The 11910-nt window shown below is 37.4% G+C and overlaps 1 protein-coding gene across 2 annotated transcripts in view; it reads left to right on the top strand.

Annotated features, from left to right (window-relative positions):
* LOC135472986 (phosphorylase b kinase regulatory subunit alpha, liver isoform-like) overlaps positions 1-11438 on the top strand; it is a 58813-nt gene extending 47375 nt beyond the window's left edge. For both annotated transcript variants that reach the window (XM_064752744.1, XM_064752743.1), the window contains 5 exons: positions 925-1025; positions 3853-4026; positions 7674-7727; positions 8062-8271; positions 9304-11438. In XM_064752744.1, coding sequence (XP_064608814.1) covers positions 925-1025; positions 3853-4026; positions 7674-7727; positions 8062-8271; positions 9304-9480 — 716 coding nt within the window. In that variant the 3' untranslated portion in view covers positions 9481-11438. The remainder of the gene's footprint in view (positions 1-924; positions 1026-3852; positions 4027-7673; positions 7728-8061; positions 8272-9303) is intronic.
* The last annotated feature ends 472 nt before the right edge of the window (positions 11439-11910 follow it).

An 11910-nucleotide genomic window follows, 5' to 3' on the forward strand; every position in this document is an offset into this window, starting at 1 on the left:
CATTGTATAAGATTGCTTCCATTGTATACTTTCATCAGTAGACTATATAAAATGAGTTCAAGTCAGTGTTCACATCTTTATGTATATTGACTCCTGTGTTAAACATGCATTGTATAAGGTTTCGTGGATTTATCTCATAAACAGTGCTATGTGTCCATCACTTCGCTGGTTCAGATGATAACTTCTTTTGAGATTATTAATGCTTTAGAGAAATATATGAATAAATCTCTAGCCTTCAAAATATATATGATGTGAGTTCATAATGCGTCTTTTATTAACATTCTATAAACTGGGTTCTTGCCTATAGATAAATGTTTTGGGCTTTGATGTTTTCACAAAGTTTAGGCTTTATAAAGAAGTGCAGGACACTATTCCAAACTCCCTTATTTGACCTAAAATTTTGTCTATGAAAAGGTGTTTAAAAGACAGTGATATTATACTAAAACAATTTAGGTTTCAGTACCAGTAGTAATATTTTATATGACCTGTTTGCCTCCAAAAATGTACTTTTTCAGGTGAAATTTGAGGGCAAATATCATATGTGTATGTACATTTTTATATCATGTTTACCTGACTCAAGAGATGCAAATATAAGAATTTGAATGTTGAGAGAGCATACATCTATTTATGTCTAAATTGAAAGAAATTACTGGATTCTGGATAATTTTTGTGAAGATATCAGTCATGTATCGTGGGTAACATGCAAGAATAATTTGACAAGTATTAGAAAAAAAAGTTGAAGAAAAAAAAATGTTGGTCTTATTACTACATGTACAACTGACTAACAGTGAAATAACAAAATACATCCTTCTTATTAAGTTATGTGCCCCGGATTCTGATCTAACCTCAGATATGCTTTGCTGTTGTGTTTATTTTGCTGCGTTACTGCCTGTTGATGTGTGAACTAACCTTGTGCCTGTACAGAGACGGAGACAGAAGATGAGTACAGACTGTCAGTGAGGGCCTGCGAGCAGCTCAAGAATGAGGGCGAGAATTTTGCCAACAGGCTCAGTCGCTCCTACAAGGTGAAACTTCATCAAGCTTTAAATAGGGTGGGAGAATTATCACACAAGGCAAGGTGACACATTGTCTGACATTTAATAAGGTGGGAGTAGTATCACACAAGGCAAGGTGGCACAGTGTCTGACATTTAATATGGTGGGAGAATTATCACACAAGGCAAGGTGACACATTGTCTGACATTTAATAAGGTGGGAGTAGTATCACACAAGGCAAGGTGGCACATTGTCTGACATTTAATATGGTGGAAGTAGTATCACACAAGGCAGGGTGGCACATTGTCTGACATTAAATACGGTGGGAGTATTATCACAGAAGGCAAGGTGACGCATTGTCTGACATTTAATGAGGTGGGAGTATTATCACACAAGGCAAGGTGGCACATTGTCTGACATTTAATATGGTGGAAGTAGTATCACACAAGGCAGGGTGGCACATTGACATTTAATATGGTGGAAGTAGTATCACACAAGGCAGGGTGGCACATTGTCTGACATTTAATATGGTGGAAGTAGTATCACACAAGGCAGGGTGGCACATTGTCTGACATTTAATATGGTGGAAGTATTATCACACAAGGCAGGTGGCACATTGTCTGACATTTAATATGGTGGAAGTAGTATCACACAAGGCAGGGTGGCTTATTGTCTGACATTTAATATGGTGGAAGTATTATCACACAAGGCAAGGTGGCACATTGTCTGACATTTAATATGGTGGAAGTATTTTCATACAAGGCAAGGTGGCACATTGTCTGACATTTAATATGGTGGAAGTATTATCACACAAGGCAGGTGGCACATTGTCTGACATATAATATGGTGGAAGAATTATCACACAAGGCAAGGTGGCACATTTCTAATACCTTTTTTAAGGTGGAAGTCTGGACAGTGTGGACATGTTAGAACACCTGAAAGTGTGACACATCAGCACAAATGTATGCATCTCTGACAAGGACCAAGACTCTCATTGTAACACCTATGGTTGGTAATGTGACAAAAATCACACTTTAGTTTTGTGCAACTCCTGAGAGCATCACACAATCTGGAAATATGACAAAACATCACATATAACATTGGAGGACAAAATATGACATGACACACCATGGGATACAAATTGTCATCCATGTATTTCGGACAAACTCCTGAAATATCACACTCGGTATACAAAATGCAATATTTCACAAGATGTTATGATTTGGGGGAATGCATGCTGTGGTGTTGAAATGAAAAAGCTAAGTAGTGGACATGATAGAATACAAAGTGTAGTAGACTGATATAGGTAGCTCCATAGGTGTTGATGAAGTGTTTGAACTGCTTCATAACTGCTTGGCGTGTTTTGCTGTTGACATCCTCCCTTGAATATGACCATGAGTGTTTTTGCATGAAGGCTGGTGCTGTACAAACATTTCATGTTTCACACATTGTGAACAGTTTCTGTTCTAAGCAGGTTTAGTTATGCAGCACGTGTTCTGTCATTGACTTCTGTCAGCTGTTCTGGTCTCTGTTCATGGCAGCACGTGAAAACTTGGGTAAGCAGATTGTCATGCAGCACAGTAGGCGGAAAATGTCCAGGGTGAGATGACAAGCTCTCAGCATGCTGTGTTCTCACAGTGATAACATGGTGTTTTCCACTGATGACTTGGTGTTCACTCATTAATAACATGGTGTTTTCTTGTACATATAAATTGGTATTCTCTCATGGATAACTTTGTGTTCTTTCATGGATAACATGGCGTTTTGTTCCATCAGCTTTCTAAGTTTGGTGTATTCAGTGCATTGCTTGCAAATCTGTTCAGTTTAGAAACCAGAAAGATAGTATTTCATACTGATTATTAATAGGCATCATTGGTTTTCTTCTTGGTTTAATGTCAACTTTTCACATATATATATTGAAGTGAATTTTATATCAGAGATAAATGACTTCAGTGATCAGAGGAGCATTGTGATTGTTTGATGTAATATTGGAATCTTTAGTGGTCAGGTATGACAGGATTTGTTCAGTTTTGGGAATGTCAACTTTTGAAATGTTTGCACAACAGGTTTAAAAAACATCACTTTTCTTGCACGACTGGATTCAAAATCTTCTTTGTGCAGGCATGACATGTTTTGAAATTTTCAGCATGTTGTTCCAACTTTTTGTAATTCGATACATATTAGAGACAAAGCAGGATTTTGCCAAAGTCGTCGTCAGACCTGCACTTCAACTCTTGGACCTCGTACATGTAGGTGATTCATAAACATAAATAATAAATAATGCAAGGCATGGATGAAAATCCAGTTGTGCCTAATAATGCTTTAGAATTGGCAGTCTTGGTTAACTGCGCATTTAGTGCTCTGCCTAAGGGGAAACATACAGGTCAGGTACTGGGCTATGTTCCATTTGCTCCTCCGTGGCCACTGTTGTATAGGATCTATATCCAATGGCCACCAGAGATGAGTGGTACCATGCACTGCAGATCCAGCGAGTCTTATGGATGAAATCGGTGAGACCACTGGTGCTTGTCAGATCAGATGAATGGGATGCACCCCCTAGCAATGCCTGCTAGAAAGATACCATTTTGATATTGATAATATGAAACGGCAAATATTACACAGACAGTGTTCATTAACACTGTACAGTTAGTTCTGGCCCAGTGGGGTTTTCTTGAGGATGATCATATTGAACTTAGGTGTGTGATGTAATACATAAAGTACATGTGTCCATACTGACACTATTTTAGTAATATATATGTATTGGTGATCCACATTAACCTAGTTGTATGTTGAAATAACCCACACTGACCTAGATGCAAGTGGAAGTAGGCCACACTGACCTAGTTGTATGTTGTAGGTGATCCACACAGACAGTATTCCTCTGGATCTGGGTCATACGTTGGAGGAGGATAGTGCTGAGGAGGAAACAGAGGAGAAGCAGGGACAGTGGCTGAGGAGAAGGCGGTTGGATGGTTCTCTGAACCGTACGCCTGTGGGCTTCTACAAGGGGGTTTGGAAGGTGTTACAGAGGGTGAGTATGGGCTTCTACAAGAGAACGTGAGAGGTGTTAGAAGGTGGGTGTGGGCTTCTACAAGGGAGTGTGGGAGGTGTTAGAGCGTGTGTACAGGCTTCTACAAGGGAGTGTGGGAGGTGTTAGAGGGTGGGTATGGGTTTCTACAAGGGAATGTGGGAGGTATTAGAGGTTGGGTATGAGCCTCTACAAGGGATCTGAAAGGTGTTACGATGGGTAGTTACAGCCTTCTGCAAGGGCGTTTTGAAGAAGCTAGAGTGGGTTAGGACCATGTGGATACTGCAGTTTACAAGCTGTTAGTGGGACTTTATTCTAACCCATTGTTAGTTGCGGGCCGTGTGCAAATGTACATATTAAATAGAGGTTATCTTTATAAAGAACATAGAGTATGTTGCGCAACACCCAGGCCGGTATTTTCCTCCCCGAATAATATCATTTCAAGAATTTGACTTTGCTTACTTTTATGATTTATATAAAGGTGAACTATTAGAATTTCCTTAAGTGATAAAAGTGTTATTTTGCACAATTTATAGATAATGCTTTTGTTTTCACATTTGTGATATTTTACACCAGGATGCCATAATTGTGGAAAATACGTTCCAGTTTAAGTAAAGTACAGTAAACTTTTATATTCCTGCTTCATGCAACAATAAGACTTACTCAGCAGTAAGATGTCATAATACATGTACAGTAAACTTTTACATTCCTACGTCATGCAACAATAAGACTTACTCAGCAGTAAGATGTCATAATACATGTACAGTAAACTTTTACATTCCTACGTCATGCAACAATAAGACTTACTCAGCAGTAAGATGTCATAATACATGTACAGTAAACTTTTACATTCCTACGTCATGCAACAATAAGACTTACTCAGCAGTAAGATGTCATAATACATGTACAGTAAACTTTTACATTCCTACGTCATGCAACAATAAGACTTACTCAGCAGTAAGATGTCATAATACATGTACAGTAAACTTTTACATTCCTACGTCATGCAACAATAAGACTTACTCAGCAGTAAGATGTCATAATACATGTACAGTAAACTTTTACATTCCTACGTCATGCAACAATAAGACTTACTCAGCAGTAAGATGTCATAATACATGTACAGTAAACTTTTACATTCCTACGTCATACAACAATAAGACTTACTCAGCAGTAAGATGTCATAATACATGTACAGTAAACTTTTAAATTCCTGCTTCATGCAACAATAAGACTTACTCAGCAGTAAGATGTCATAATACATGTACAGTAAACTTTTACATTCCTACGTCATACAACAATAAGACTTACTCAGCAGTAAGATGTCATAATACATGTACAGTAAACTTTTACATTCCTACGTCATGCAACAATAAGACTTACTCAGCAGTAAGATGTCATAATACATGTACAGTAAACTTTTACATTCCTACGTCATGCAACAATAAGACTTACTCAGCAGTAAGATGTCATAATACATGTACAGTAAACTTTTACATTCCTACGTCATGCAACAATAAGACTTACTCAGCAGTAAGATGTCATAATACATGTACAGTAAACTTTTACATTCCTACGTCATGCAACAATAAGACTTACTCAGCAGTAAGATGTCATAATACATGTACAGTAAACTTTTACATTCCTACGTCATGCAACAATAAGACTTACTCAGCAGTAAGATGTCATAATACATGTACAGTAAACTTTTACATTCCTACGTCATGCAACAATAAGACTTACTCAGCAGTAAGATGTCATAATACATGTACAGTAAACTTTTACATTCCTACGTCATGCAACAATAAGACTTACTCAGCAGTAAGATGTCATAATACATGTACAGTAAACTTTTACATTCCTACGTCATACAACAATAAGACTTACTCAGCAGTAAGATGTCATAATACATGTACAGTAAACTTTTAAATTCCTGCTTCATGCAACAATAAGACTTACTCAGCAGTAAGATGTCATAATACATGTACAGTAAACTTTTACATTCCTACGTCATACAACAATAAGACTTACTCAGCAGTAAGATGTCATAATACATGTACAGTAAACTTTTACATTCCTACGTCATGCAACAATAAGACTTACTCAGCAGTAAGATGTCATAATACATGTACAGTAAACTTTTACATTCCTACGTCATGCAACAATAAGACTTACTCAGCAGTAAGATGTCATAATACATGTATAGCAAACTTTTACATTCCTGCATCATGCAACAATAATACATACCTATGAACAAACACACATTCGCAGCTTTGAAATATAGAGGTCAGCTGCACTGGCCTAAACTTGCCTTTCATTAATCTCAAATGCATGACTTCTGCAGTGGGAATGAGAGAGAACGGCAGACAAATATGCCATTTTTTTTTTTGCCACATTGTCTTCATTTTTAGCTGGCCCATACAAAGTACAGGCATAGCTTATGTTGTACCCTAAGTGTCGGTGTCGGCATCCAATAACAGGGAAAGCAATGTTAAACAAAATGTTAGGGATGGTATCTTAAAAAGTACTGCAGGTATTGAAATCAGGGTGTGAACACATGTACAGAGCACTTCACGAAGGGAATATTCCATCATTGACTCGGTGTGTGGGTATTAAATACCCTAAATTACTAAATTCCTGACTAGGTTTGTTGTGTATTAGAATCAGTGTTAAAAGTAATGTTCCTAGTGGTATCTCAGAAAGTACTGCATGTATTGAGCTCAGGATTAGCAGATATGTAGAGCACAGTAACACCAGCGGGATATTTCATCATCGATTCGGCGAGTATACATATAAAACACCGTAAATTACCAATTTCCTAACTTTGTTTATTGTGTAATAAAATCAGTGCTAAACAAAATGTTAGAGGTGGTATCTAAAAAAAAAAATAAAGCCTCATTTATTGAGCTCAGGTTTTGGACACATTTAGAGCACAGTAACACTTGGGGGAAATTCCATAATCGATATGGTGTTTTCATATTAAATGCTGTAAATTACCAGATTCCTGACATGGTGGATTGTGTATTAGAATTAAACAAAATGTTATGGGTATGAAAATGTAGTCAAAAAGTACAGCATGGTGTCATGATGTCCTGATGTCGTGCATGCATATCAAGCACAGTGACAAAAGGGAGATCACTGATGCTCTGTCTGAATATTAATTACTGTAAATTACCAAGTTCACGATTTCAGTACTTTATGTATTGAGCTGAAGTTTTGCATTCATGTTTCTCCTACAGGTGAGCTCTTTGGTAGCTTTGCTACCAAATGTAAATTGTGTAATCAGATACGGCTGAAGCTTGTTTCAGACCGCTTCATTTCCCTCGAATGCTGCTCATCCTTGGGATTTGACTCGGTACAAGGGCTCAGCGCTATTAGGTTACACAACAAATACGGCTATGGCAGTGTTAAACCCTTAGGTGTAAAATGATTCATGGTCAGTAGGATGCGCAGGAAAAGTCCATATCAAGTATGTTTTTCAAAAATTAATTTTGGCTTAAAGAAGTTTTGTCAATATTTTAATAGTCATCTTAATGTTGACTGATGATGCATTTTCTCTGTAATTTATGATCATTTGGTTGTGAATCTCATCATCGAGGTTTTTCTTTATTGGACTACATGATAAAAATGTTCCTCACTCATCTTTCCAGTGTCCTGAACTTTACATTGAAGGCCACTCCCTGAACCAGGCATTGACACGAGAGGTGAGTTTACCTGTTGCCAGTAAACTGGGTAGTGATGGGTCATTTCCACAGTGTAAATGTGGTGGCATTGTAACTTGGCTGCCTACATGTACCCAAGAATCAAATTACAAATAACAGTGTGATGTACACAGTATCTATCAGTAAATTTAAGAATTTACTGATTTATGCCAAGCTGGATTTTACTTTCAAAATTTGAAATCTGAGTTTAGCACTTGTGTATGATCTTGAAAGGGAGTAGAGCTACCAAGTACACTGTACATCTGGACTCTTTTCATGGCTAAATCCAAGAATTGTCAGCAGTGCCAGATGCCTCAGTCTAAGACTTCTCTTCCAGATGACCCCTGGGGAGCTGAAGTTTGCTCTTCAGGTGGAGATGGTGCTGAATCGTATCCCACAACCTGAATATCGCCAGTTGAATGTGGAGGCTCTGATGATCATCGCCTTGATGGTGGAGAATGACCAGAACAACAAGCTGAGGCTCCCCCACACCATCCACGTGGACCATCTGGTCAGGGAGGCCAACGCCCTCTTCCTGGAAGACCAGGTCAGTTCTATAAGTAGGTTGCTGGGGCCCCAAGCACTCAGGTTTCCTCCACCCATAAAACTGACTGCCATTGTAGAAATGAACAATTTTGAGTGTGGTGTTCAGAAATGGTTGTATGATGTACAGGGTCATGTTGTGTCCTTTCAATGGACTCCTGAAAAAAAAAAACCCACAGATGTGTGAAAATTAAGAAGAATAAAATAAAATACTACATTTGAATTTAAGGTTTTACTATTTTACATCTTGAAATCAACGTCGTCTTTTTTAAAACATTTTTTTCGCCGTTTCATTTCATAGTATTGTAATGGGAGCAGCTTTTGAGTACTTGTACTTGCAGAAGCTAGAGGGAATTTCCCTTTAGCTCAATTGGTAGAGCACTGTACTGCGGCTGCTGAGACCCGAGTTCGAATCCTTGTGTGATGCATATAGTGAAATCCTTTAAGCATTACACTGGTGCCGTGACCAAACAGGTTCCAAGAAGCATGGGGCTCTGAGCCTGCAGACATGGGTGTGTCTTGGGAGAGGGAGAAGGATTTAAGTGGGGAGGTATGTAATTTGAGCGGTTGTCCAGTGTTTATACTAGCAATAGCTAGAGGGAATTTTCCTTTGATAGAGAGTTGATGGACTGAAGCTGCCAATACCCAAGTTTAAATCCTTGAATCCTTGTGTCACCAACATAGTGAAATCCTTCAACCATTACAGTATAAATGTATACTGACTTGATTATTTGTTTATATTTCTGTTTTTGTTTTTGTTTTTGTTTTTTACGTAAATTCATGAAGATCTCCATCTGTTTTTGTTACTATGACAGGTCTCTGTGTTTGATTGGCAATATGGTGAATTAAGGACCTCACTGTTCTAGATTTCATGAAATCAGGAGAATTATCTGGATCTCGGCTTAAAAGATCAATTAACACTAGAGGACCGTGTACCTGAAATACCTTTATTCACGTTATTGACATTTTTATTCAAGAAATAAATGCAGTTAAAATGTGTTGATGATGTGGGATTTTATAAACGTTGCATTTTCAGCACATGCCTGCTAATGTTGCAAAAACTCTTGAGGGAGCTGCCAAGATCTGCCTACATTTTTACGACAGCGCCCCTAGTGGAAGGTTTGGAACATTGTCGTACCTGTGCCGGGCCCTTGCCAAGAGTTTACACCTTCCCATGGGGAACGATGACAGCTTAGAGTGTGTCCTGAGCTGAGGAAGGATCAGTCAGGTTCTCATAGCAGTGAGAAAAACCTCAGAGTGAGAAAGGGACAGCAGCTGGGAAAAGTGTTACCACTATTTTCAAAAACATCAGTGTATGGGCTTAGCCATGAAAAGTAGTGGGTGACAAGCTAAGAATCTAACTTGATGGAACTTGTGGCATGAACTCTTTTTGCACAGATTCTCATGGTTCACACCAGTGAATGTAAATGTTTTTCGAATACCCAATAACCTATGTTTTCCTGCAGTTTACATTTCCTTTATGGAAGGAAATATCCCAAAATGAACATTATTTTCCAAGGACTTTGAAGGCCTGGAAAACCTTTCAGCAAAGTTAAAGGATTTCATGGTCCAGTCAGGACCATGGATTCCATACTTTGGTCATGGTGCAAATGTCAGAATGCTTTATGCCGTTGAAGCGAAACAGCCACTTCAATTGAACAAATGTGGACAGATGATACAGTACTGTTTTATCCATTATATGCTGTGTTTTAAACCTGCACGCATAAAGATTTTGGAAGTTTTCTTTGCAGCTATTTACCCACTAAATATGCTCTGTACATTAAAGCATGATATTGAGTATATGGTGTGCAGTAGGAGTATGCTCCATGGAATGTGTTGGCAAAGTGTTGGTCACTGCTTCTTTAGTGATGTACCACTTGTACAAAACAAAATACTTCGTCAGTCACAGGACTAATGCCTGGTCACAGACTGCGCAACATTTCTCAGTCTTAGTGAAGTATGTCTTTCTGCCCACATAAGAGGATGAATTTACAAAACATATCAGAACAAATTCAAAAATCTGGTACAAAAATCAACCTAATTGATAGACTTTTTTATAAAATAGAAAGTAACTCCAAATATTGAAGTCATATTAAATATTATTGTCTATATTTCAGTCACTGTGTTTGTGCCATCATCACTGTGTTTGTGCCCGACATAAAGAAGTGTTCAGTGGTTTCACATATCAGTTTTACATAAAATAAAAAGAAAGTAACTTGAAATATAGAAGTCATTTGTCTGTATTTCGGTCACTATGTTTGCGCCATCATCAAAATATATGTACAGTAAAGAATACATAGGCTTATATAAGGTCATGTAATTTTTTTATTTACATGCATTGCATACCTATACAGGTACATGTATATAAGCCTATGTATTCTTAACTGTACATATTTTCTGATGATGGCACAAACATGCTGACCCAAATACAGACTAATGTTATGACTTCAATATTCGGGGTTACTTTCTTTCTGTTTTATGTAAAACTGATCCGTGGACCCACTGGACACTTCTTTATGTAGGGCAATTTGTGGTACGTTATAAAATATTTGTAATCATCATCTGAAACTCCAGTGTCAGATAATTAATATTTAAATAAAATTAATTGATATCATCATAACATGCCTAAGTGTAAACTAGTTTTGTTGAAAAAACCCATGAAATTACTGGTAATTGACGTGTCCGCTGTAAGGGGTTTATGTAGCAGAAAACTTGGGAGACATATTCCTTGACTTGAATAACATGCTCGTCAAGAGATTTTTAGGCAGCTGAGCCAAAAACAAACAATTTTAATGTAATGCAGGAAAAAATTACTTCATCCCAGTGAAATTAATGTGATTAGAGGAATGTTAATGTGATAAGATTTTAATTACGGTGTCATGAGAACATGCTTTTTGATTAAATTGAGATTAATGTAATTTGAGAACTGTTATTCTGATCAGATGTGGATTTATGTGTTATCACAAAGTAATGTGAGAACATATGACAGTTTAATGGGAAAACTTATTTGAGAACCAATGTAGTTCAGTAGAACTTGTCATATGTTGATATCTGGATTAATGTGAGAACATGATAAGATCTGTAATCAGATCTGTGAGAACTAAGCAAGTGGTGAGATTAAGAATTTACGTTTGAGAACTGAACACAAATTGAAACTTAAAGTTGAGAAATTATGACATGATCCTACTGGGTTGGGCTTAAGATGAGATGGTATCATGTGGTTAAAATGGGATATCTTATTTACATGTACCTTATAGAATATGTACTTTTGTCAAATGTCCAGGATTTCCTACTTTCCTATCATGTAAATATGTCTTCATCAGAAACTGTTGCCAGGATAATCCATGTTTTTGAACAAACTAAATGAGTTTTTAAGTTTTTATACCCTCTGATGACATTGAAAAAAGGATTATTTTGCCTGTAAAACAACAATTAATATTAACCTGGCCTAAATTCCTTCACACCTTTGAACTCATGGTGTCAGGGTCCACAAAATGATTCCTGTGCGGAGATGTTAAGCCACAATCACTAAGCATGTTGTATGGACACCTTCTCGTGTTACCGAAAAGATGATCTTTGCACTAAATTCACTTTGATGGCCCAGAAACAATACCACAAAGTGAATTTAGACATTCACAAGTTA

This window comes from Liolophura sinensis, chromosome 8 (genome assembly GCF_032854445.1).
Source record: "Liolophura sinensis isolate JHLJ2023 chromosome 8, CUHK_Ljap_v2, whole genome shotgun sequence".
Taxonomy (NCBI): Eukaryota; Metazoa; Mollusca; class Polyplacophora; order Chitonida; family Chitonidae; genus Liolophura; species Liolophura sinensis.